The sequence below is a fragment of the Nelumbo lutea genome, chromosome 2 (genome assembly GCF_056320005.1).
Source record: "Nelumbo lutea isolate HS-2025 chromosome 2, American lotus-T2T, whole genome shotgun sequence".
Taxonomy (NCBI): Eukaryota; Viridiplantae; Streptophyta; class Magnoliopsida; order Proteales; family Nelumbonaceae; genus Nelumbo; species Nelumbo lutea.
The window spans coordinates 4,136,983-4,164,847 of NC_142685.1; the positions used below are offsets into that span (position 1 = coordinate 4,136,983).

Here is a 27,865-nt window from a genome sequence, read left to right on the forward strand (position 1 = left end):
GTAGCACAAACCTCTGGCAAGGGTAAAATCTGTCCATCCCGAAATCCCGAATTCATATATATCATCATCACGAGTGGCAAGGCAATAAAGCAGGTGGTACGTTAAAGAAGTTTGGGGGTGGGGGGGAATCGACGGTAGAGATCGATCCATCCATTCCGTCGCAGTTGGTTAAATCAGACAATCCATCAATGTTGACTTAAATATCAAGCAAGAGATGGGAGGTTGTCACATAGCGTTTGTCTCACTGATCTGTTCTGAAATCTGAACTGATGGATCCGGTACATTTCGTCGTTTTATTGGGATGATGAATCGCCGGATGATGCGCGGGTAGGGAAGCCGAAAGAAGAAGTGTGTGTGTTCTGTGTTGTGTAGGGACTAGAGAGAGAGAGAGAGACCCACAAAGCCAGCAGTCAGCACCAAATCCATTCGCTCGTGGCTCGGAAATCAAGAGGGCCGACTAGAGAGCAGTCAAACTCAAAATAGGCTTCCAGTCTCCACTTCGGCTGAGGTCGGTTTTAATTAGTCCAAATAATCGGCTAAACAGTCAAAAGTCCACACCAACCGTGAATCGCTATGGCCCCACCACAACGTCCAATTTAATACAATTCGACGGAAGCTTTGGTCTCGTGGTTTGACCCCAAATCCAACCCATGTGCAGGTTCATTAATTTGGAGCGAAAGTGAAGTTGCGTAATTAATGGTCATCCCAAACACACTTCATACGTGCACTTGACCAACGAGTTTTATTTGCTGTGTAGACGCATTTGACCTTGTGAAATAGGCCTGTGGGAGGAAAATAAAATAAAATAAACATTCAGTCTTGTTTTACGCTCAAAAAATAAATCCCCGCCGTCCACCCGACAGAGTTTAAGCTTCAAAGCATCAATTATTATGGGTGGAAAATGAATAAGTAATGCGATACGTTTTAGATGTATAGATATAATAGAAAGATTATGACAGGATACAAATAACATAAGAAACACATACTTCAATATATTATTAATATTATTATTATTATTATTAAGATACCAGGACACGTAAATTTCATATAATATAACTTTACTAATAATGATTCAAGATACATAACACACAACCTTCTTTTTAAATTACCATATATTATTAATGTGTTGCTATTTATTTAAGTTAAATTATTAATTATTAATTATAGAAATATATAGTTAATCTAAAATTATATCAGATCCATAAACCTAATACTCCAATACATAAATCAACTAGTATTATGTACTTTATTATTTTACTTTTATATTTATCCAAAAATAAGTCAATTTAATCATAACTAAGTATGATTATAGGAGTGGAAATGAAGATTCACAAAGGATTTAAGATTAGAAGATAATGTAATGTCATCTTTTTGGTACTTCGGTCTGATAATTCATTATAAGGGAGCAATTGAAGATGTTGGGTATAAAATTAGAGTGGGATGATCCAAATAGAAATGGTGCATTCGGAGTCTTATATGATAAATAAATACTACTTAGATTAAAAAGAAAACTTTATATAATAATTGTAAAGCCAACTATGTTGTATGGAACATAATGTTGGGCTAAAAAGTGAATGTAGCAAATTTGCGTATGTTGAGATAATGAATGGAATAAGATCAAAACTAAAAGTCATTTGAAAGAAATTAGTAGTAGATCCATTAAATTATAAAATGAGAAAAAATAGTCTAAAATGATTTGATCACATGCATAAAAGACCACCAACAGCACTCATAAGAAGAACTGTCTTTTATATTGCAAGTTGAAGGGACTAAAACTAGATATAAACCAAAATAGTTAAAAATGATTTACTATGACATTAAATTGGCTCCACATTTAACCAGGTACATTTGCTTTGTGTAAATTTAAGGGAAAATTAACTTAAGAGAATCAGCCGGAGCTAGAAACACCCATTAGTTTTAAATGCTCTACTAAAAGGAGAAAAATGAGGGGGGATTGTCAATTCCAGGGTAATCAAAGATCTGTATCTAAGACAACCAAAAAACCATAAATTGCTTCTACCTTTGTATTTGATTGAACAAATAAATACATTTGAATAGCTCTACTACAGACCTACAAAGCAAAAACTCGAGGATCCTCATCAAGTGACAGATTTGGAAAATTGATCAACAGTAAAGGAATTTATTTTGGACAATTCTCTTGATCAACAGCCTTCTTCCTAGGACAAGCTGAGGAAAGATGACCTGGAACACCACATTCATAGCATGTCCGTCTCTTGTTCTTCCTTTTCCCATTGCTGGAGCTCACACTGCTTTTTTCTGCCTTCTTGCTTCCGGATTCCAATTTTGGATGGTTATCTGGCTCTTTCTTTGGAACTGCACATCTTATCCTCACTAGTCTTCCACACACCATCTTCTGGTCTAGTGATAAAGCAATTGTTAGAGAGAGACTATCAGAGAAATCAACATGTGCATAGCCACGGAATTCCCCCGTCTCTTTGTCCTTGCCTAAGCGTATTGATGATATATTGCAATCTGAGAAAAGTTTCCTTAGTTCATCCTCCGTCATATCCCAAGACAAATTTCCAATATAGATCCTATTATAGCCCTCTACAATCTCAGGGGCAAAATCTGATGACTTCTGAACCCGAGTTGTCTTGTAAGGTTGGATCTTTAGAAAAAGTCCACCCCTGAAACAAAATTTTCAATCATATATTATGTGGGGATTCACCAAAAAGAAAGGCAAAGAATAATATAGGAAATATAATTCTTCAATACTCACATGTCAGCTCCATCAAGAGCCAAGGCTCTTTTTGCTGCAGCTTCAGTCTGCACGGGGAAGCAATCATGACAACAGAGCCAAGGAGGATTCATTGGTAAATCAGCATATCAAGCATTTGTGTCAAAGTTTACATTTCTTGGTCATTATTTAGATATATTTGTCCTCATTAAAAATGATTACAATATGAACCTACGCTGGTTTTCTTGTGATGCAGTTCACAAGTGCTTTTATTTACTTCATTAATTAAAAACAACCACGGCAAGCACCTGGTTGATGACTCTCCACAAGAATGTTTCGGTCGTCTATTGCAAATATGTGTAGCAAGGAGAGAAAAAAAATCTCCTGGCTGGTAATAGAGGAGCTTCTTTATCATTTTAATGACTAGGATAGATAATTACAAGTTCAAATTTGAACTGTAAGGATAATGGATGGCATTGTATGGCAACAAGGAGAAGACAGGCAACTGTATAGTTCCAAATTCAAGGTAAAGGTAGAAAGAAACTGTTCAGACGTTAAAATATAGATACAAAGAATACCAGAAAGATATTTTTTTATTCGTTTATTTATTCATTTTAAATAAAAAACTTCCTCCATTAATTATGATTATGACATGACATGATGGAAAAGAGCATGAAGGTTGCATAGAAATGAGCTGGAAATGTGAACCAATTGCTCGTTGATAAAAGATATCTTATGGAATGCCAACATCAAAAGACCCAGGTGCTAGAGCAAATGCCTAGGTAACCAAATCAATGGACAATGATACAGAACTGACAAGGTTGCAACCAAGGTTCAAAGTATCGATGTCATACACCCCATATTGGGTGTATCGTATCATATCTTTTGGTCCCTGATACACCTATTTACAGGTGTTTTTGGGAACCCATTTTTTAAATATACATACATATATATATATATATATATATGTTCTAAACTGAAACTTGGAAAAAAACTGAAAAAAAAAAATAAAAGGAGTTTGGTTCAAAGTACCAATACACCCCTGCAGATACACAAAGGTGTATGACACTTTGAACTTTGGTTGCAACTTGCAACCGCCCACCACACATGAATAGTTCTATAAAAACCCATCAAATTTGACTCAGATAATGTAGTTATGTGAGATCAACCTACTCTCAAGTTCACATGTCAATCTTATTGTGCTGACTTGAATGCTTTCAAGATAAACATAACAGCCTCAAGGATCTACCATGGTTGTTAAGGCATATCAACAATTCTAGGCGGCAATGGAGTGCCTACTTGCCCACTCTGTGTAGGTTATACAATTTTACAAAATAAAGACAGTGTTGAATGTTTCAGATGCACCTTTTATCCCAGAGACATGGCCAAAGCATAATGTTATATGTAATTGTACAAATGGTTGACTTGTCTTTCAAGATTTCCTTCTGGCATGGTGCTTAAGAAGAACAAAATTTTCTACATCAGCTAAAGCATTTCAATACTTTTTTTTTTTTTTGATAGATTAAAGCATTTCAATACTTGGGGAATGAGGATGGTTCACATGAACAATATATAAAAATCTCATCATAATTAGGTTTTTGCTCTCCAATTTTCATATTTTTAAACAAGGCTAATAACCTTAGATATATGGACTACTTAAGTTTAGATAAACACAACCATGTTTTCCAACAAACAAATCAGATAAGGTACTAAAGTAAAAAGGCAATAAGGCATATGAGGAGTATATAAAGGCCTTATAGATATCTGTCAAAAAAATAGAACTGATATTTAGTTATAAAGCATTTGAGCTGGTGCATTTTCTTGCACTATGTTAATATTTTATTTAGGCAATTTTTATCATTGACACGATCAAAAGGCTTTGTTAATATAATAGAAGAAGAGACCCAGCAACCCAATAGGTAAGACTGGAGGGGACAATACAGCAGCACTGAACTGATAACACCCCACATATTCATTGTGACTCTTACAAGGTTTTTACAATACAGCCCCAGGCCTGGTGCCCCCAAACCAAAATAGTCTTACCTGGCCCATGTCTTACCTGGCACGCCTCCAGGCGAGGCGCTCCCAAAACGCCCTGAGGCATATGCCAGAGGCACTGACATCTCTGAGGTGTACGCCTCATGCACCTTTTTCATGAGGCATGCTAGAGGCGTATGCCTCATGCACACCTCATATAAAAAAAAAAAAGAAAAAAAAAAAGAAAAAAGGGAAAGGAATGGGAAGGGAAGAAAAGAAAAGAAAAGATAAGGGGAAAGAAAGTGGTCTGCCCCCGGCCCCTTCAGTTGGGGGGCTTCACCCCCCAGATCCCCATGCCCCCCTTTTCAATGCAGCCCTGGTCTTGCTTCGCTCTGGCTTCCTCGCCTCCGCTTCGACAAGAACCCCCCCCCCCCTTCAACTAATGCTATGTATCTTTATTCTTCTTAATATAAAATATTTTTTATTTTTTTGATAAATATATAAAAGATTTTTTATTAAAAATAAAGAAAAAATGAAATCCCCCCTTCCTCCTTCCTCCTGACCCTCCCTACTCTTAAGGAGGCATAAGCCTCCTTGTGTTCGAAAGGCTTACACCTCACGTTACACCTCCATGTTTTAAAACATTAGTGCCATTTGTCAATATTGGACACCACGAGCTCTAGCTTCCCTCATGTAGTTTCCTAGGGACCAAGGGCCTTTCTCTCTTGGTTCCATCCAAGGATTAAAATATTGATACATCCAACACCCAAATATGGATATTGGTGTGTATCGATATGGCCAATACTCTTTATTTTTTTCTTTTTCATTTTTATTTTATAATGATCAAGGGGGTTGGGGAAGAGGGCTGAGACGTTTTAAATGTTTAAAAAAATCTGTGTTTCGATGTATCCAAACATATATGGGTACAGCAATACTGATACAATACACCCATATGGAGCATATCGTATCGATATTTTAATCCTAGGTTCCATCTAACAACCTGACAGTCCCCTTTCACTAGTATCACAAATCCAGCCTGAGGTATACGCAAATTTTAAGCCTCAAAAGATGGTTCAGCCCTAAGAGATGTTTTCCCCAGATGAACTGAATAATTGAACAATACAATGTCGATATGGTCTCTACACACCCCTTGACTCCTCGTGCACTGGATTGACCTGGATTTCCAGATGAATGTCCATCAAAGTTGACTTTTATTGTGCTGATTTCCAGAACCACCACTGAAGACTGCCTAATCTGTCATTGTCGAATATAACCAGCTATTATGAACCATTCTCTCAAAATGGAGACAATTGATATCCCTTCATTTCATCTTTAGAGAGTGTTCATTAAATGGTCCTCACCATGATGAGGCAAAAAAGAACATTTTCTACCTTTTTCTTGATTTTTAAAAACTTTGGCATTCTTTCATTTTGTGGTCAATAGTGAGGCTGCTCTTGTGCACCTTCACAAACATTTTCCTCTAGTATTGGAGAGAGAGAGAGAGAGAGATTAAGAAAAAGGATTACAATATCCCTGGAGGATGCCAACAGGCCCAGAAAGTAATCCTATTCTTAATGAAGCCTATATATAATTTTTTCAATGTCACTAATATCAATGGGTCAGGTAGCGGTGCAGGGTGGGCTTGGGTTGGTAATTTGTTAAAATTTGAATAGGCCCAGACCCAATACAAGGTGGGCTTGGGTTGGTACCTGACTTGCACCCTTAGGGGCAGGTTAAGTCAACCCATTGACATCCCTACTTACCACACCGCCAAAAGTAACACACACACACACACACACACGAGGAGAGAACCAACAGTCTTTTTGTTGTCATTGGAACATCTCAAAGGTGTTGATCATCTTCATGACAGCTTTGAATCCCAAAGCTTTGAGTTTTGATGGAACTGGCCCATCTCAAAGGGTTTAACTAGAAAATGAATGATAATGAATCTGTGACCACACATACAAATATCTTGATCTCCCATCTACACCACACAAGTTGCAAAAAGTTGTCAATTGTCATATACAGCTACGGCAACGGGCTAGAAGAATACAATTTAACATGTAACGCAGAAAATTAGCCTTCACTCAAGTGCTTGGAGGCCCAGGTTCATAAAAGTCCTTATATTGCCTTCCAAAGAGGGTCTTGAGTTGTAAGGCCCAATCTTGGAGGAGTGTAATAGTGCAGCATGGACAACAGGATTTCCAAGATACTTCCCACTTTCTTTGTTTTTTTAGAATTTCTTTATTTTGGCTGGTACTTGCTAATTGTGCAAGCCAAGGCTTTTCCCCAAAAGGCCCAGGCATCACGTGAAAAGAAGCTTGTACTTTCTAATTTCCAAATTTATTAAATATTAAAGCTTTTCTCCAACCAAGGATTGGATGGTGAGACACTACCTAATCCTTCCTTTCATCTTTTACATCTTATTTGTTTCTTTCTTCCATTTCTGTCAAAACACCCATTAAAGATTTTTATATCATATTATAAGTGTGCATACATCCCTTCTGTTTTAGGTTTTCCTGCATCAGAATGGACATTCTAGCTATCTACACTCAAATTGGGAACAGTTGGTAACACCAATACTACTACACATTTCCAGTTTTTTTCTTATTAGAGTTCAGTTTATTTAAGTTGGTAATAAGGTATTCTTATATAAGTTCATTTTGTAACTTGATATTTACAATTTTCTTTGGAAGATTACTTAATGTTGTATTGTATATGAATACCTACCACACCAGTAAAATATTGACCTTATGCAAGTTTTTTTTTTTTTTTTGTTTTTTGAGAGAAGTATAAAATTATATTAACTGAGAAAAACTATACAAGTATGGTCCTCGGTACAATAGTATTTTATACAAAAAACACCTTTAAGGATCCCCATAAAATTTACATTAAAGAAGGTGGATGAGAGGTCATCAGGACTGAAACATGTAAGAGTAGACGCCCATGCTCTCAACATGCCAACTGCCAAATTGATAACCACCTCCTCCGGAGTCGATTTCTGCTAAAAAATTCTACTATTCCTTTGAGACCAGATTGCCCACAGCGCTGCTAGAGGAACACCTCCCAACAAACTTTCCCTCTCTTGGACATTCCATGAATCCTCCACCTTGGTAACAGGTCCTTCACAGAGATCGGGAAACACCCAATAGCTGGAACAGAATTTCTGAAATGATTCCAGACTTTAGAAGAAAAGGTACAGGTTTGCTAAATTAGCTCCACCTATGGGCATTGCAGAGGAAGCAATCCACATTTGCTAAATTAGCTCCTTTCCTGACCAGCAAATCCCTAGTTAAGCATTTTTCCCAGACCACAATCCAGGTAGAAAATTTCAACTTTGAGGGAGCTGCAGTTCCCCAAATTGCTCTAGAATGAAAAGAACTACCCTGTTCACCCACCAAACTAGCATAAAAAGAACTGACTGAGAACACCCCTGACTTGGACCATCTCCACCATCTTAAATCTTGACCATTCACATTTACTTGCTGGTTGTTCAAAAGAGACATCAACTCTGCAATAGATTGCACCTCCCAGTCAAAAAAAAAAAAAAAAAATCCTTCTAAAAGCAAGATTCCAAGCACACAAAGATCCATCAACCTGAAAGCATTCAGCCACTGTTATCTCTTTGTTGCCAGCCAAAATAAACAGGTCAGGGAACTTACCCTTCAAAGCCAACTCATCACCCAACGGGTCCAACCAGAACCTTATTCTAGATCCATCGACCAAGAGGAGATTTATCCCTCTTGAGAAGGCAGGGAAGGCTTTACAGATTCCCCTCCGCTCTCCACAGCCGAAAGACATTGGAATCCCTTGCATCCCAACCACTATCATTTAAGTCATAAATGACCTTATGCAAGTTTTGAGAGTTCCAAGGACATGGGTAGAAGTTCTGAAAAAGATATAAAGACCCATAGCTTTACCAGGGAAATGGCCCTCAATAAAGTGGAATGGTAAAACTGGATTGCTGTTTTTTATCAGTACCAGACTAGCAGTTGAAGATTTTGTCAATGAACAAAGGAAATCTCATGCCCAAAGCATGGAGGATGAAGAAGAACACAACTCACAACACTACCTAGGCCTAGGACCCCCTAAACCAAATCTGTCCTAGGCTCCTAGCAAGCCCTTGCCAAAGAAACAGCAAGGCTATCAACAGACCTAGGGATCCAATTGAACTAGCAGTTCATGATGGATGGTAATGCCTTCGCCTCTCTAATTAGATGTTTACAAATCCAAGGACCGGTAATAGATGATGTAACCATGGTATCACAACTGACAATCTCCTTCTACGATTAAATTGGAATAATTTAAAGAGAATGCCAGTCCAAGACCATGCAGAAGGGCAAGCATTTTCCCTCAGTGAGTTTCCTTCTCCGATAAGCCTTCAGAAACTTAACAGTATAGCTCCCAGTGAAACTGGATAGATGTAGCTGATCCCAAATAGTCAGAATAAGGCTTTGTTGGGTTAAATAGAATTTATATGCATTATGTAGGAACAAAAATAAACAATAAATATATGGAAATATGTTACGGTCAGTATGTTAATCACAATATAGGAATGCAGAGAAGATAGGATGTGGAAGATGATAATGAGGATGATGTTTAAGTATAAAAACTATGGCATACCAAAAAAAAAAAACAATGCACCTAAGCAAGGTCCCAACCAGCTGGTTGTAGCGGAGACTTGGGATTGAATCTTTCCTGCACCTGGGTTGTGGGTTGGGGGGGGGGGGTGTATGGGTTGGGGGATGGGCTACCCCCTGTTGTGTAGCCCTTCAAAAAGAAATTAAAAAAAAAAACAATGCACCTAACCTGTACCTTAACAGATTTTCTTTTTCAATACACTTCTTTTTAACTTCCAACAGTTCTAAAATTGAGAATGACAGGAGGGAGAACTTTTTTTTCTGATAAATAGAAAGGATAACATAAGCCAAGGTTTTCGAAACACTGCTACCCGGACAGTTGAACCATTCAAACTGGAAACTGGTCACAGTAACTCTTCCAGCTTTACCCTGAACTGTTATTTAAGAAAAACTGTTGAAATGGTCAGAGAACCACTGACCCGGACGGCTGATCCACTAAACCATTCAACTTGGGAAACGGTTTGTGGTTTAATAAAAAAAAACACTTTTAATTTTTTAAGGAAGCATTAACAGAGAAAATAAAGAGGAGAGAGAGATGGGAAAAGACTAAGACGAGATCTCAGATCTGAGATCACTAAGATCTGAGAGAGAGAGAGAGAGACTGAAAGAGAAATGAGATCTCAAATCTGAGATCTAAGAGAGATAGAAAACTAAGCAAAAAGAGAGATCTCAAATCCATGATCAGAGAGAGAGAGAAAGAGAGAGATCTAAAAGGGACCGGAGGAGAAACGTTGCCACTGCCATTTCCATCGCCTTCTTCCTTTCTTTCTTTCTTTCTTTCTTTCTAAGCTGTCTCTCTCCTCTCTTCTCTCATAACAGATTAATAATATATATATATATATATATGACCTCTTTACCCTAATATTCTAATCTAAAGGTTAAAATTTGTCCAACCACTTGAACCATTCAACCCAGACTGTCAACCCGCTGACCCAGAAACTGGTGGTCAAAGTGGTTCAGTTTCCAAGTCAGTTTTTAAAACCTTGCTATATGCAAACCAATGACACACTAATAGCCTGCTAACATATTGAAAATTAGAGACTAACTCTGTAGTCTACTACCTTGCTATGACAATTTAGAAATACCAAGGTACCCTAACATGTTGAACAATAAGTTCACACGACAACACTTTCATGTGACCCTCCAATGAAGCACAGGCATGCTATCAATCAAATGAAAAAACAAATCATTGAATGAGTGCATGCCTAGGTGAATTGTTTTCAATAAATTCTCATGGTCACAACACTTTCTTGCAACCATATAACAAAGCACAAACATGATGACAATCAAATGAAAAATCAAATCACTTAATAAGTGCATGCCTTTTTCCTACCCCAAATGATACAAAAAATAACCCACTAACATATGAAAAAAATAGACTACCTATAAGGTCTACTACCTTACTATGACAATCAAGAAATGCCAAGTTAGCCTAACATGTGTTGTGATGTGTTCACATAGTCACAGCACTTTCTTATGACCCTCCAATAAGGCAATACATCACGAACATGTTAAGAATCAAAGTTAAAACCAAATCACCTTGTGAGTGCATACTTAGATGATTCGGTTTTGATTAGTCCACATGGCCATAACTCATTTTTGCAACCCTCCAATAAATCATAGGCATTCTATTAATCAAATGAAAGACTAAATTATCCAATGAGTACATGTTTGTTGTTGCTATCCCAAGTGATACATGAACTACTCGCTATCATATGACAGAATGAAGTTTACCACTAGGATCAACTACCTTATTAGAAATATCAAGAAATACAAAGGTATCCTAACACAATGTTTTTTAACTGCCATTGACCCAGACAATTAGACAGTTCATCCCAAGAACAGTCCAGACAAGGTTCAAAATTTCGATACAATATGCCCCGTATCGGGCGTGGCGTATCGTATCATATCGTTGGCTTCATGATACGCCGCTACAGGGGTCATATCGGGGTGTGACCTAGTTCAAGGGGGTAGACCAACCTTAGACTGGCCCCTCTAAACTAGTTTCAAAGAAAAAAGGGGTGGGCGAGCTTCGATACACCCCTATTGGCATATCGGCCTGTATCAAAATTTTAAACTTTGCATCTAGGCAACCGGTTCCATTTCATCCGTAACCTGGTCCTTGGCCAAAAACTATTGACTTGGTCAGCAATTCATTGACCCATGTGGCCAAACCTCTGACCCATTCAACCTGGACAACGGCTTGTGGTTGTTTTTATTTTAATTATTATTATTATTTTTTTAAAAGTTGGAACAGGCCATATGTTCAAACCGGAAGTCAAACCACCAACCCATTCAACCTGGCAACCGGTGGCCAAAGTGGTTCTGATTCTAGGTTGGTTTTTAAAACCTTGGCTTAACATGTGAAGCGATGACTTCGTACAATCATAAAACTTTCTTGTGGCCTGTAAAGAAACCCAAATATGCTATAAGTTAAAGGATAAACCAAATCGCCCAATGAGTACATACCTAGGTGATTTGGTCTTCATGAGTTCACATTGCTAATAATTTTTTGAAATCATCCAATAAAACACAAATATGTTGCTACCGATCAAATGAAAAATCAAACCCAACGAAAGCATGTCTTTTATTGCTACACCAAATGATACAAAACAATCCTATCATATAAAATAAAGACTACCTCTAGCATATACTACCAAACTGTGACAATCAAGTAATACCAAGGTAGCTTAACATGCAAAATGATGTTTAGGCGGTAAGGCACTCACGGAGGGTCGCCTCACTTACTCACCAAGATAATTTTTTTACATAATGCTCTTGGATAACTTCTATATTCTTAACTTTCTGAGATTATAATAATAAAGCAAACACTATTAAACTAAATTATTCAATTTGAGTTAAAACACTAGTTTTTTCATTATTATTCTTACTTGTTTGGGTTTGGTCAAGATGCATATTGACTTTAATCCTCAAAGACTTCAAAATTTGAATTAATAAGTATAGAAGAACTCAAAATTTTGTCCAATCAACACTTTTTTAGAGAAAGATAAAATAAGTTGAGTTAAAACACTAGTTTTTTTTTATTATTTTTCTTACTTGTTTGGGTTTGGTCAAGATGCATATTGACTTGAATCCTCAAAGACTTCAAATTTTGAATTAATAAGTATAGAAGAACTCAAAATTTTGTCCATCAACACTTTTTTTAGAGAAAGATAAAATTATGTATTGAATTTATATGATAATGGTAGAGGACAACCTCAAAAGGTGGAAAGTGGGCATCCTTTGTTTGCCTTCTGATTTATTTATTTTTTTTCATACTCTTTGTGCTGTTCTCCAATGTTGAAATATCAACAGATAGAAATGATTTCATTCATCATCCTACTAAATATGAGATAAAGTATCATTTGATCCATTTGGCACAGGTATGTACCTCAAGTAATATAGAGGAACTTGGGGAAATGCCCTTGAGAAAGCAAGAGTCAAGCTGTTCTGTATAAGAGGCTAGAGATTCAGCATTAAGATATAAAGAAAGGTGGTCAAAGCAAAATATGCGTGGTGACATTTGGCAAAGGTATATACAATACAACTGTACAAGGCAGGGTGTGATGAGAAGCTCCTAGGAGAAGTTGGTGTGTAAATTTCCCCCTTGATGTGACCTAGTAACTAGTAAAATGGCATTGTTAAGTAACTATCGAGGAGTATGAAAACCTGGATGGTGGACTGGAATTAATGATGAGTTTTCTAGCCCATCTCAAGGAAGTTCCTCTTATGAATGGGAAGCAAGATTGGAGAGTATGGAATTGGTGTCTCATTAAGATCTTGATCTTTTGATGGCATACAACACTAAGGATCTTAGCAGCTAATCCATCATAACAATTGTGTGGACATTGTGCAAGGAGGATGAGGAGAATGCAAATCATATGCCCAACAGTTCTGAGGGTTTCTTGGCTGTTCCCACAAAAGTAAACTGGTTCACTGAAAAAGTAGGAGTTTGATCATCGAAAGTTCAAAAGCTTGTATTTATTTATTTATTTTAATTGAAATTTTCTATCAGCAACTTTAATTGGTGTGTTAAGACTACACTGATGCTTCTATCAATTTTCCATTGGTTAGTGTGTAAAATAAGAGATAGTCAGATAAATGGCTACAAATACCTATAATTAGAGGCCATGGATAACAAGGCCTATTGGTTGCTGATCCATTGGTATCCCTTACACCATACTTGAGTTATAGCAGTCCCTAATGGTTTCAGAGTGTGATTCAAAAACAATGTTTTATGATTTGTCATAAAAGCGTCCTTCCTACAGTCCTGCATTTTATTCGGTTTATTGACTTCAAACCTACTGGACAATTAAGCATCGCATGGCCATGAAAATGGTGTTAACGTATGGATGGAAATCGGAAATACAGCAAGTTTGAATTTGACAGGAATGTATGCATTAATCTAGTTGAGAATTTAACCTTGAAAGTAATGATGGCAATTCCTCTGAACTTCCCACTCTCAGGAAACCTCATACAATCAACTTCAGTTATGGTGCCACAGCTTTCGAAGAAGCTCTTAATGTCATCCTCGGATGAGTAGTACGGGATGCCTCCTACATAAACTTTTCTAGTCATCTCACCATTTTCCTGACTGTACCGTCACAACATAACAAGGGAAAATAATGAATACCAGAACCCTGATTATTAAAAAGAAGTCCCCCCCCCCACCCACACACACACAGTCAATCCAAAACAACATGACAATTAATCAACGAACAAAAAGCTTATATCACATAATAAGAAGGAAATAAGACCATAACTTAAATCCACTCCAATCCCATAATAATAGCAGGGAAAATATATATCCAGTAAACTGTGCAAAAAAGAAAATGACAGAGTCATGAATTTAACAGAATACTCAATTATTCCCAACAAGTCAAAATAAATTTAACTAAAAAATAAATGTGGGCATGGATTTTTGTTTCTTTCCCTTACCTATCATTGACCTTCACCGGTTCTGCTACGGTTTCCTCTTTCCCTTCTCCATCTCCAGATTCAGTTCTCTTCTTCTTCTTCTTCTTCTTCTTCTTTTTCTTTTTGGGCTTCTTTACGGGTTTCTTTTCTGCCGATTCGGAGACACCATTCTCTCGCTCCTGATCCCCACCCCCATCTCTTTTTCTCTTCCTTTTCTTCTTCTTGTCATTTTGAACCTCTGAAGCAATCCCATTGTTCTCTATCTGGGTATTATCACCATTACTTCCTTCAACGGGTTTTGAACCCTGTAAAGACAAAGTTTCTCTTCTCTTCTCTCTCTTTGACAATCTAGGCTTATACGTCACCGAGCCCAAAAGCTCTCTTAACGACTGAGAATGCGATTTGGCGTCCTGTTTCTTGGATCCATTTGAAGGGGTTCCAGCTACTATTGCTGCTAAAGACTCTGCAAGTTCCGCTCTTAGCTTCTGTTTGAGCTTTTTGTTCGACAAAACCATTTTCCTGTTATTCACGAACAACAGCAATAGAAATTAGGGATTACAGACACAAAGTTCCATAAACGTTCGAGAATGCAACAAGGTCTCTATAGCCGCGGAACAGATGATGGAAAACACGAAACAGGGGTTGTAAAATGTAGAGGAGGGTTTTTTTGCAGTTTTACACTTTTACTCTTTTTTTAGGGGTAAACTTTTTAAACTATTCCTATGATTTAGCTAATTAACTAATGAAAATTTATCGTTTTTGACAATTGATTAATTCTATCCTTATCGTTAATATTCCGTCAATAAAACCCAATATTACCCCCTCCCTTATCTCCTTTCTCTGACCGACAATCCTTCTTCGTCAGACCTCCGGTTTCTTCTCTCTTACCTCTCTCTATTTCCTCTCTTACCTAGGGTCGTGTAGGTGTGTAATTGTAATCCTCGGAGGAGAAAATTTGGATTTTGATGGCTGATGGAGAAACGAGAGACTACTGATCAAGATATATTGATGGCTGACGGAGAGACCGAATCAGATTTGCAGTGGCAACGTCTATTCCATCAAACACCAGTTATTCCAGCAACAAGAGATCCTGGGAAAGTGAAAGCCAAACAAACTATTTTCAATAGCTACGAATTCTGATTCACTTCCTCACAGAGCACATTAGGTTGTGCCGAGTCAAATCTGCTCTACTTTTTTTTTTCCGTTGCTGAAAAGAGATCCCTTACCCCCAAGCAGACAGTCAAATCTGCTCTTCAATAGTTGCGGATTCTGCTTTTTTTCCATTCAAATGGAAGCAATTTGACTTTGTTACCAGGCATTTGAACTCAGGAGCCAGCGAATGAACAAAGCCCTTGTCTCAGTGATTTCACAACTATATACTATGAGCTTTGGCACCTGATTTCATGGTGTGTGGAGATAGTTACAATTGGCATTCCTCAAACGAACGAGAGGGTTTTCTACTTCTCTCAAGGTCACATGGAGCAATTGGAAGCATCAACGAATGGGAGGCTGCAAGTACTATGGATCCTCTGACTCCCAATCGGGTTGCCTTCCCAGGTATCGCCGGTGTTGCCTGTAGGTCGTGATGTGCCTCGAGATGGCCGTCTCTTGTCCCCCTGCCAATGGGGAATCCGCTCTCGGGTCGTCGCTCTACTGCATCTGGCCCGTCCTCTAGGCACAACTGACTAAAGCGTGCATGCAGAAGGCCGAGCTCCTCGTAAAGAAACCAGTCGGCCTTCTGCATGCACATTTCAATCAGTCCTCCGTCCATCGTCCGTTGTGACCGGGAAGAGCTGCCTCGTAACGAAACCAGCCAGTCTTCTGCACGCCTCAGTCCTTCGTCCTCCATCCGCTGTGACCGGGAAGAGCTGCTTCGTAACAAAACCATTCGGCATCGTAACGAAACTAGTCGGCCTTCTGCATGCACATTTCAGTCAGTCCTCTATTCTCCGGCCACTGTGACCGGGAAGAGCTAGATTAAGGGTGAAATAGTAATTTTACATTTTTCCGTCCATGTTTGCAAACTTTGATAATGTTTGGTCAATTTTGAAACGGTTAGGATACATACAAAGAGATGCCGCCAAACTATTTACTGGAGCAGAAATTAAACATAAAGTCTAAATCTATGATGCCGGAAAGTATGGTACCAAAACAGCAAATCACACACCCTGGTGAATTTTGAATTTTTGATGAATAATATTAGACCATTGGTTCCCAACTTACCATTGTGATACTGGTTTATTGGTTATCAGTTTTCCGGTGTCATAGTCGAACCAATCGTCCATGGTTACGTGGGTGTTCACTACATTTTAGATTCAAGTGCTTCGTCACGATTGTCCAACACTCACTGTCGATTCCGGATATAAACGCGTTCCTAAAACCCTACCAACATAATCACACATCCTTTTATGGTGGGTTCTAAGGAGTTTGGCTCAGGACAAAGCCCGTTGGAGTAGCTTTTACTGTTTTGCATGGTTTTTAAAATTGAACCGGTGATGGAATGGGTTAGGGGTTCGGTTATCGGTTCGAACAGTCTGATTGTTTGACTCGAATGGTCAGCTCATTTTGATAAAAAATTAACAAATTAAAAAAATAATGAAAAATTAGAAAACAATTAAAACGGTTCAAACAGTTAATTGGCTGGTTTAATGGTTTGTTGACCAAAATCAATGGTTTTGGGAGAAAAAACGATTTTGAAAAAAAATGGAAACGATCAAGTTCCAATTTTTCCGGTCCCATCCGATTTTAAAAACAGTGCTGCCTTGCATTGACAATATCTCAGTATTTTATGTGCTTTATTTTGATGGGAAGATATTCCTAATGCAAGATTGGAGAAAGGGTGTTAGAATGGTATGGGCACAGGTTTGTCACAAGCCGACCTCATATGTAGGATGTATGAATCATGTTGGTAGGGTATTGAATCGAGATTTGTTGGTAAAAGATTCTAATTCAGTAAGATTCTGAGTGTCTTATTTCGAAGAACACTACCCATGCCTACCCACAAAGTCCTATCTCTGTGCATTGGGAGTAAATGAGATATTACCATATGTGGTTACCATGTTGTGTAGGTGCGAGTATAGCTGTCATAGGTCAGAAATCTGGATTCTCCTCACACAGGTATGTCATAGGAGTGAGTCGAGTTGCAATTTGCAAATGAATTGACGTACTCAGCATTTATAACAACACATTTTTAGGGCCTACACAACAATCACACTGTTTTCAATCGCCTTTTTGCAACTTTGCATTAAGAATATCTCCCTGCTTATTTGCTTTATTTGCAAAAGGCGGTTGGAAACACTATAGGCACGGGCTTGCCCTGATGGAAGCCGATCTCGTTGTGTAGCCCCTAAAAATGTGTTGTTATAGATTCTGAGCACGTCAGTCCATTTGCAAATTGCAAGGTGTTCCACATAAAGTTTAATTCAATCCTGTATGTGGAGAATACAGATTTCCTACAACTCGGGTTAATTTTGTTTTTGGGCAGTTCATCTATTCACGCCCTGAATTACTAATTTACCCATTCTCATGTTAACGTATCATTTATAAAAACTGTCTCAACTACCTATGCTGTTGGCTCCATGACAACTCTACTTATACATAGGTAGGGAGATATTCTCAATGCAAATCTGTAAGAAGTATAGTTTTTAAAAATGACCCACCGAATTGATGAGGGGTCTGATTACCAGGTCAAATGGTTGAACTGTTCTGACAAAAAAAAAACAATCATCCGAATGATTAACTGTCCGAGTCAGTGGTTTACTGACCAAAATCAACGGTTTTGAGAAAAACTAAAACCAATTACCTGACCAATTCCTGATTTTCCAGCCCATCCCATTTTGAAAACCATGATAAAAAAAGGCTGCTAGAACGGGGTTTACGCTGACCAAAGCCAAATTCCCACTCAACGGGAATAGCGTCATATGTATAAAACGGGTAGGACTGCCCACCAATCGAACGGTTTGCATGTTTACAGTACTGTGCCGTATCAAGTGTAACCCACACCTCAAGCTGGGCTGGGCTTAGGGGTTAAGGCCCATGGGCCAATACAACCTCGGTTTACATCGTTTACATAGAAATCAGGAAGGGTTTCGATTGGTCAAAGCCTTTTGGTATTATGGCTTTCCCGTATCATAAATTTTACTCTCTCTCTCTCTCAGGTTCCTGTAATATACAAAAGATGTTGGGATTCCACTGCATCGCACCACATAACAAACAAACAAACAAAACAAATTGTGCTGATCCATGGCTGACACAGGCCTGGACTCATGCCATCTAGGGTGTTTCAACAAAAACCGAAAAATCGAACCAAGCAAGAAAACCAAACTGATCAAATCGATTGGTTTGGTGTTTTCAAACACTGGGGAGCAGTGTGAAATAAGCTAGCATGGACAAATAGTTTTAAGTACAACGTTCAGATGGTATTTAGAAAATCGGATTTGCTCTTCAGACAACGCATTTCACACTGATCTTACAGGCACATCTCACCATGCATTGGAAACATCTTCTGTACCCATGTTAAAAAAAATGTGAATTGAAATTGAATTAAAACTGACCGGTTAACCAGTTGATTGATTTGATTCTTTAGATTTTTGTTTTTATATTTACAATATATATTATAAATAATATATATATATATATATATATATATATATATATATATATATATATATAATTTCCCTTTTTTTAGGGTATACAGAAAATACAGCCGATGGGAAAGAGACCTATACATAGTGTCAATAATAGCCAAGGAGAGGTCCAATGGGGAAGTATTGGAAAAGTCTCCTCTCTAGATTGACCTTTGTTAGCTAGCCAGACCACTGCAGTATTCCTTCACGATGAGTGTGGTTGTAGACAATCCAAGAAGAAGGCTTCACACAATAATCTTGTTAATTTGTGGGCTTCAAGGGCATCCCACACCCCTGCAGCTGAGATGGTAGTGGTTCCCACAGCTCCCATTTTTGCTTTCAAGAAAAAAAGGAAAGAAAAAAAAAAAAAAAAACTGACCAGTTCACTTGCAGCATAAAAAAACCCTATTTTCAATTTGTCTGTCTGTGATTCAAAAGGCTCCACGGCAAAGCCCATGATGCAAGAATTGCCTTTAAGATGGGCAGTGGGGTTCATAAATTTCTTTAGTTTCCATGAGACCATGACATGTTTGTTGGAACTGTGATTTCAAATTTGGTTGCACATTGCAGATTTATTATCAAAATTATTAAAAGATAAATATCATATATGTAATCCCAACAGTACCATCCTTCTCTGCTCTTAATGAGCAAGTTGCATCATCAAGAGTGTTAAATACTGTATTGCATACGACCATTTCCTACTCATCAGTTGATGAGTTGGTCAGAATTGTTTCATTCTCATCATGGCCTCAAGGGTGTTGTCAAAGTCTCATGATACTTCATCGCAGCTTTCATCTCTGCCTTTTCTGCTTGTCAGTTAACAGCTGCAAAAGGAGTTCTATTAGGTGAGTCCATGTAAGAGTGTTGGTGCCGCTGCTGGATCTTTCCTTCAGAGCTCAACTCTTTTGATTTATCCATTAGTCTCATTTTTGCTATCAGGTCTTGGAAAGCGGGTGTCCTCAACTCTTCAATAGACGCCAAAGTAGGAACCGCTAATGCTCGCCTCTTTGGTGTACTAGATGGATGATCAACCTGTATTTAAAACATGTAGTGCATTAATTGTAGTTATTCCAATAAATGACAGTTGATGGATTTCTCATTTGTAGATGTTGACTTGTTAAATTTGTCATCAATTTCATAGTTGCAAAACTCAGTCATTTTTATACTTACCAATACTTGTTTCTTACTAGCTCAAGGAGCCTTGCCATTGCGTGCTTAAATGAATTCGAGACAAAGCCTATCGATAAGGAGGCTTATACTTATATTGGATATTTTTTTCCTATTTTTCCCATTATTCTAAAGGAGAGAAGACCAACATTACCTAGTAAATTTCTATTTTTATTGATGGAACACATTTACTGTTCAAAGGAGTGAGACCATGTAGCTGAAGCACATTTGACAGTCTCAACCACTAAGAATGTTTTCCAATTTTCTGGAAAGAATTGAAAAGTCAATGAGGATACACTTAACATACCGAGTATTCTTTCCTCAGGCATTTTTCTGCTTGGTTTCTGATGTCTGATATGCTTTCAGCATGGTTTATTTGAATTGATTTAAGCTGATCCAAGATTAAATGAATTCGAGACAAAGCCAATCATCGATAAGGAGGCTTACACTTATATTGGATATTTTTTTCCTATTTTTCCCATTATTCTATTATTGATGGAACACATTTACTGTTCAAAGGAGTGAGACCATGTAGCAGAAGCACATCTGACAGTCTCAACCACTAAGAATGTTTTCCAAATTCCTGGAAAGAATTTAAAAGTCAATGAGGATAAAATTAACATACCGAGTATTCTTTCCTCAGGCATTTTTCTGCTTGGTTTCTGATGTCTGATATGCTTTCAGCATTGTTTATTTGAATTGATTTAATCTGATCCAAGCATAAGGTTGATATAAACTCCATCTCCTTTTTAGTTTCATGGTCCAGCACCAGGGAATCTGCAATAAATGTCTTTTAAATTGATCATGGCTGTGCCAAATTGGTTGATTTTGATAACCTAAATAAATATCAAAGAATACTAAAATAGAATTACCATTAACAGATTCCAGCATATCACAAGCACTAGAATAAATTTTACATCAGTAGAGGAGGATATGGAGATAAAGTCTTCAAGCACAGTGTGGTTTCCACAAATCTTTTCCCTGTTAAAATGAAGCATTTATTTTTCCATTAAAAGTGAAACAAGAAGAGAAAAACAAAAGAATGGAAAAAGTTTAAGCAGCCAAGATGTCAAAATAACTTACTTTATGATAGATGCTATCTCTTCAACACTTGTTTGATTAAGTTGGTTGATGGATAACTGAGCATTTCCCCACTGTTGTCTAGAATACCCCACCCTCTTTAAGCTGCAGCACCCAAGAAAGTTTTGATTGTTTAATCAACTTTAACTTAACAATCATGCACGATTCATCGGAAAAATAAGACAAATATACAGGTCATTCATATAAATTATTTTCAACAGAAATTAATCAATCATGATACGTTCTTTCATGTTTACTGCCAGTGTATTTCCATAAAATTAACAAAACATTATGCGTTTCTAGTTACTCAAACAAGTATTAACACATTTAATTATATGGATTGACTGCACCTTGGGAAGTTGGGATACTACATCACACCCATATGACATTTTTTATCAGCAAGGCTGATGCATGTTCCAGTTTTACACAACTTACCTATTTATCAGCAAAATCCCAAGGTATAAAGTACAAGTATGAAATGGTATAGTAAATAAAATGTGTTGAATAGAGAAGTTAGTCATAAACCAAACATGACAATTATAGGAAATTTGATGTGGGAATAACAACTTACACGACCTATACATGTGCAAGTTTTGCACATGTATCCAATCCATAATACAGCCCTAGCCAACCAAACTCATGCACCTTTATCAGCAATCCCAAGGTATATAAAGTACAAGTATTAAATGTTATAGTAAATAAAATATGTCAAGTATAGAAACTGGCCATAAACCTTTGATTTTTTATCTGCAACACGCATATGATGTGTTTCATTCATAGTGTGTAAACAGAGAAAAAAAGTTTACCATTCTTGGATCATGTGATCCATTCTGGCCCTGGTCTCAGCTGCTGAGAATGTGTCTTCCAGGAAATGATCTTGTACCTTTTCTACATATTCGATCCACTCCTTCTTAGCATCAGTTGAAAATTTCTGCATGTTGAAAATCTCTTCATGCAATCTTTTCTTCTCTTCAATACTTGTATCACTCATGTTTCTCAAAGCCTCTGAAACCTGTTCACAGTAAATAAATGAGTATGTCCTAATGCTGTTTGTGCCCAACAAACATAGAAATAATGATAAATCATTGAAAAGTTGACTAACCATAGCTGTTTTCTTAGCTGTTAAATTTGCTAATGTTACTGCAATGTTTTGAAGTGCCAGTTTCTCCTCCCTAGCACACTCTTCCTGCATGTGTGGGCACCAAAAGTACACAAATCAAAATCAATCATCTCTTACGGTCTTTTTGAATTATGTCCTTTGCTTGAATTAAGTTACAAGCATTTGATGAAGGTTATTGAAAAAACCAATTGTTGCCTCTGAAATTACTCGTGTTGAAGCCAAACTCCTTTGCAGTCCCTGCAGTTTCCCCAAAAGTAGTAATATTAATTGAAGATACTATAATTTATTTGGACATAGTACATAACAAAGATACTATGAAATATGGGACAATAAAAAGATGAAAGAAAAGCCAATGAGATAAAGTCAACTATGAAACTCTGGACATCACAATAACTAACAAATTAGACCTACCTCCTCTTGTTTTTTAACAGAGAAAGCCAATAATTGTTTTTGTTCGTCAAGGGAACTCTGGATATCACAAATAACCTCCTCAGACTCCAACACCGCATTGACCAAAAACTGCAGACAAAACGAGTATTATATCTCAGTCAATGAAGAACTGTTTATTGATAATTATGCCTAAATATGGTAATTTTGTTTCCTTCCAACTTCATACATTTTCAACATTAATTGCTTGTGTAGAAATTGTTGTTTTTATTTGTTCCAGGTCAGCAGAAGCTTTCTTCTGCAATGAAGCCACAAGCTCCTTCATTTCCCTCAGTCCTGAAATAAATATGTCTTTTGTCTTATTAATCCGTGATTCCAAGACCTTGGATGCCTGTAAGCACAGAAAGTTAAATTAATTAAACATAAAGCCAGTCAAGATGGCATTAGTAATGATGACATGATTTCTTCTCTTACATCACATTTACTTGCAATGAATGAGCTGATATGTTCTTCCATGCATCTTAGCTGTTGATGCTGCTGAGAAACTGACCCTAGGACTGTCTTGTGCAAACTTTTCAAGTTCTGATCAAGACAAGCCCCAAATGTCAGAAGCAATTCCTGGTTTTCTTTTTCCATCCTATTTTTCTGATCTGCAAAAAGAATATGGTAACTCTTTATCGGCAACTATGTTGTGACATAACCGTGTAGATAAGAGAGTATCCAGACCTATTTTGGCAAACAGCGCAGTTATGTCGTCTGATGCATTTTGAAAATTGGCATGTAAATCCTTTGCCCATTCTATTACGGAGTTCTCTGTTGTGCATATGAACAAGATTTGGAGTGTTACAATATGATGGTTTGTGGATGTATGCAAAAGAAGATCTAGTTCATGATATGTTGACTAACCTGATTGCAATAGACTTGAGACGATGAACTCCTTCTCCTTCAGTATTGACATGGCTTTACTGTGGTTCTCTTCAAGGTCTTGCAAGGCCTTTTTATTATTCTCCAGATCTTTCTGAAGTACAAGGATTTTTAGTTGAGATCAGATGTCTGTTTGAAGAAAAAAAGAAGCAATCTATAGTCAGTTTTATAATTACCCTGCATTCCTTGAGCTCACTTTCCAAATCCAGTTTTTGTTCTTGCTCAGTAAGGTAGAGCTCTCGAAATGTGTCAACTTCCTGTAACTAGCACAAATTAGTTTCATGGATGGATACATTATATAACAATAAAGGGTAATTAGAGAGAAAATTATACCTTTCCCTTGAGGTCTAGATCAATCTCCAATTGTTCTATCTTTTCATTCATTGCCTGTGCAATAAAGTAGATATTTCTACCATTTAATATGAAAAGTTATAAAGCTTGAATGAACATTGGATATAGATTATCAATCAACTGGCTAAATCATATTTCGATACATGTGCAGGGGCAATGAATTTTCAATTTGCTGGAATCAAGAGAGTAGATTGGATGATCATATTTCATAACCATCCAAGTTGAGTATTTTACCTTTCCATCTTTCTTTTTAAGAGGGTAAAGGCAGGTTGTGACACGGAGTAAATTGGAGATCTATGACGATATAGTTACAGAATGTTTTTTGACTTTGACATCGTATATCTCCTTAACTTGGGTATACAAATGATAGTTCACCCCTACCCCTTTATGTGCTTTAGATGTGATATTTTCTATTGGTCTTTAGATGTGATATTTGAAATATAAGAAGTAAATGCCAACTATATATAATACTCAGAATATAGTTTTATCACAAAAAAGTAGTGACAATGTGAATCATAGTAGAGAAACTGAACTTCTTCTGGCTAAAACAAACCTTCTTATTAGCTTCATCCTGGGCAAACCTTTCATGAGGAATATAAACACCATACTTTTCCCTTGCTGCTCGTACATCTGTATCAAGTTTGTTGGAGATGAGATTTATGAGTTTGGGTTAGCCATTACCAGTTGGAAAATGTGGACATTAATGCAAGATATTCAACAAACCTTGTTTAATTCTCTCAATTTCCAAGTACATATCCTTGAGAAGCACAGCCTTTGACATTTTTTTATTTGCCTGACAAGACAAACCATATATTTGTCAGAAGGAAGGAAGAAAAAAAAAACCCTAATGATTTATGGAGGAGAAAAATGCATAACCTCTGGTTTGTTTTTTATGCTTTTAGCACGGTAGGCATAATCTAGTGTACTTAAAGTTTCTTCTAAACAATGGGCTGATGGAGAAATTGTTGCTATGATACAAGTCTTTGTTTTCCCACCCAAAGAGTCTCTTAACAACCTTGTCAGCTTGCTATCCCTGCATAAATTTGGCAGTAAAGAAGGCAATTCAAGAGGTAGCCGTGAATTATGATAATAGGCCAAAAGTTCTGTTGGTTCAAACCTGTATGGTACATGAGCAGAATGTTCTACCAATGCATTTATAACACGGCCAAGGGTGAGTAAGCTCTTGTTGATTTCCCCTGCTTCCCTTGATCTAACCTGGAAGATCTGTTGTCAATCTGAATCTTCTGGGAAATAAAAATGAGCTTGCACTCTTCTTTTAGACATTTTATAGAATTAATCTATTTAATTTAAAATGGACACAGCAGCTTAAGATATTCATTTAGTCTTACTATGTAGATAATGCTAAAAAAATTTCAAACATTTCATGCCTAAGTTGTTGAATTGCTTTAAATGGAAGGCTGATGAAGTGTTCTGTAAACTGGTACGCAAGGTGGATGATCTCTGTTTACCAGGTTGAGATAAATCTTTATATGACTGATGTATGATATAGTTTACAATATCAAGAAACAGAGTTGTTCATCTCCATTGTCCTTAAATGAAGTTACCAATAATGAAGATCTTCCTCTGATATGCAAGTTCCAATAATTTTCACAAGATTTTAGAAAACAAGAGGAAAGATAAAAAATTTCAAATGAGATTCTTAAGATGGATCATGATTAGTATGTTATCAATAAAAAAACATATATAATTATCTTATTCATTTTCTTCTCGTGATTTCAAGGTGCCTAAGATAGGCTCTTTCTTTTCATCATGCTCTTGGAGATAGAGATCTGAAATCATAATTATTATTTGAGCATGGTCATTTTTGTTACCTACTATGCAGCTTAAGTTGTTGCATTTGCTTCCAGATAAGGAGACAATAACCAAAAAAATAATAGATTTATTTGCTAGACAGTATAATAATAGAAGCATACCTCCCGTGCACCTGACCTAGAAATATTCTCTGAGCCTGCTAGATCAACGAGATTAAGTTTGCCACATTTTATTAGCTCCTCATCCCCTACAGTTGCTTCTTTCACATGGATTGTTATCGAAAATACAGAATGTGAGCGGCTGCATAATGCCAAACTTTATTAGTGGCTTGATGCCCTTGAGATGAACCTATCATTACAGTAGGATAATGGTCACCTGCTATGCTTGTTTAACAAGGTATCTGCACTGCGCCTTCTGGCTGATCCTTGTTCCAGTAGGTTATAAATTTCACTTGTACTATACACAATCTCTTCTTCAAGGCCTCTTACAAATACAGCACCCTTTCCATCCTCCATCAAAGAAATTGGTTTCTTCTGTTTATCTTCAACGGATTTATTATGCTCTTCATGAGCCAACAGATCAGTAATTTCTTCATTATACAGTTCCAAAAAGGTCACTTTCATACTGTAATCTGCCTTTTGTGCCTCCAGTGTATCAAATATTTGGCGTACAGCTCTTGGAATTACACCAGCATCAGCAGACAAATCTCCACCCTTTGATAAATGAGAAATATTTGTTAAACAACCAACTGATAAATTTCCACCCTGAGTTTCTCGATCGGAATCCTAGATTGTCTGATGTGAAGAATCTAGGGATCGACCTGTTGAATAGCGCCTTTTCACCTCCTCTCCTCTTTTACCGCCTTGGTTATTCTGTCTGCAATATTTCAAACGAGGAGCTGAGCTGTTATGTTCGTAGTCTCCAAATTTCTAACGGCTACCGACTGGAAGGAAGACGGAGACATCAAATAGCCGTTGGCAGCAGAAAATTCCCTCTTCCTCTGCATTTCAAAATCGGGGGGCCCCAACATAAACGTTCAAAATGAACATTTAAAGACACTTTTATGTCCGCGAACCAAACGGACCCCTAGACCTTTCCTTTTGAGTTTAAATCTGCGCCCCACGACGTCTTACAGCCCATCTCCGCCGTGTATTGGTAACATACGTTGTGGGGCGCAGATCTGAATTCCTCAACAGACACTTTTAGCTCTTCTTTTTTTTTTGGTTTTGGCAATGAAATGGAGCATTTAGAGTTTAAACCGACTACCGAATACTGACCGGAACCGTGGAACATCAAAGACACAAAGTCCTTGGTTCAGACTTCAATGTCCTAATCACAAGGCAGTAACCCGATTGAAATGGAGGCTAGTAAGTACCACGTGCAGGACCGAAGGCTGACGCATGGCAACTCCATCTATGATCTAACAACGAAGGTTTTCACACCGATCTCACAGAATGTGCTGGCCGTATGCACATCGGGAACATGTGTTAGGCGGGTGTGAGGCGTGCTCTGTTAGGAGCAGATCCCAATTCACGATGACAATGTCACAGGTGGACTGGGCTGCATGTTTGGAGATTGGGCTGGTAGCACTTGTTGTATTCAACAAGTTAACTATGATGCAAGGAAGGCATAGTATCAGAAGAGTTTTGACCAAACCAAATCCATCAGTGAATTTTGATAAATTCCACTGGATTGGTTAATATGTTTTATGGTACTGGTTGATTGGTTATGAAATTTTTTAGATACCATGTCTTTTCAATATCATAGTCAAATCCATTTATATTAATATTAAAAATAGAGAAAATCAATAATGCAAAAAAAAAAAAAGATGCTAGAAGAGTTTTGACCAATCAAACGAAATTTGATAAATATCATTTAGTTGGTTAACACGTTTATGATACCGATTGATTGGTCACAAGATTTTTTAAATCATGTCTTCTGGTATTATAGTCCAAACCCTTAAAAGTGTGAATGAGAGTGTAGGATTTTTTTTAATTAAAATATCCTAATTTTTGAAATTGGTTCCTCTCTAATTGTAATGACATAAATGTAATTTAAAGAATCATTTTTTTCATCATTCAAATCCTTCACATTAAGAATCATATTTATGATATTAATTCCCATTAATATTCATTGAATCTTAATCTTTACTAGAATACCCCCTATTTGAATTTGAATTTGGTCCCTCTCTAATTTAAGGGCACAA

At 37.2% G+C, this 27,865-nt stretch overlaps 2 protein-coding genes across 10 annotated transcripts; both read right to left on the bottom strand.

Moving 5' to 3' along the window:
- Positions 1–1,911: 1,911 nt before the first annotated feature.
- On the bottom strand, positions 1,912–16,260 carry PHIP1 (phragmoplastin interacting protein 1). The gene is made up of 4 exons (XM_088971740.1): positions 14,254–16,260; positions 13,738–13,909; positions 2,741–2,787; positions 1,912–2,648 (listed from the first exon to the last, which is right to left on the bottom strand). Exons 1-4 carry the CDS (start codon positions 14,745–14,747, stop codon positions 2,141–2,143), a joined length of 1,221 nt encoding a protein of 406 aa, XP_088827866.1. The 5' UTR covers positions 14,748–16,260; the 3' UTR covers positions 1,912–2,140.
- Positions 16,261–19,409: 3,149 nt separating this feature from the next.
- On the bottom strand, positions 19,410–26,691 carry LOC148868169 (kinesin-like protein KIN-5B). 9 transcript variants are annotated; one of them, XR_016106780.1, is made up of 20 exons: positions 26,035–26,691; positions 25,821–25,959; positions 25,004–25,101; positions 24,763–24,919; positions 24,610–24,679; positions 24,440–24,516; positions 23,869–23,922; positions 23,712–23,792; positions 23,518–23,629; positions 23,338–23,424; positions 23,086–23,261; positions 22,841–23,002; positions 22,636–22,743; positions 22,432–22,461; positions 22,207–22,290; positions 21,911–22,116; positions 21,108–21,209; positions 20,897–21,005; positions 20,650–20,801; positions 19,410–19,889 (listed from the first exon to the last, which is right to left on the bottom strand). XR_016106780.1 is itself a non-coding variant. In XM_088968061.1 (20 exons), the coding sequence occupies exons 1-20, from the start codon at positions 26,280–26,282 to the stop codon at positions 19,671–19,673; spliced, it is 2,535 nt and encodes an 844-aa protein (XP_088824187.1). In that variant the 5' UTR covers positions 26,283–26,691; the 3' UTR covers positions 19,410–19,670. The 9 variants fall into 9 exon arrangements, 6 of the variants coding, with proteins under 6 accessions (XP_088824187.1, XP_088824189.1, XP_088824188.1 ...); XR_016106779.1 differs by having other exon boundaries at positions 25,004–25,110; XR_016106778.1 differs by having other exon boundaries at positions 22,381–22,461; positions 25,004–25,110.
- Positions 26,692–27,865: the final 1,174 nt, after the last annotated feature.

Coding starts and splice junctions, on each gene's coding strand:
- PHIP1 (XM_088971740.1), bottom strand. CDS start 14,747: ATGGTTTTGTCGAACAAAAAGCTCAAACAGAAGCTAAGAGCGGAACTT. Junction 2,788..13,737: donor TTGCCATCATTACTTTCAAG/GTTAAATTCTCA, acceptor TTCCCCGTGCAG/ACTGAAGCTGCAGCAAAAAG. Junction 2,649..2,740: donor GCTCTTGATGGAGCTGACAT/GTGAGTATTGAA, acceptor ATTTTGTTTCAG/GGGTGGACTTTTTCTAAAGA.
- LOC148868169 (XM_088968060.1), bottom strand. CDS start 26,282: ATGAAAGTGACCTTTTTGGAACTGTATAATGAAGAAATTACTGATCTG. Junction 23,262..23,337: donor TGCGCTGTTTGCCAAAATAG/GTCTGGATACTC, acceptor TTCTTTTTGCAG/ATCAGAAAAATAGGATGGAA. Junction 22,462..22,635: donor CTGTTAAAAAACAAGAGGAG/GTAGGTCTAATT, acceptor GGGAAACTGCAG/GGACTGCAAAGGAGTTTGGC.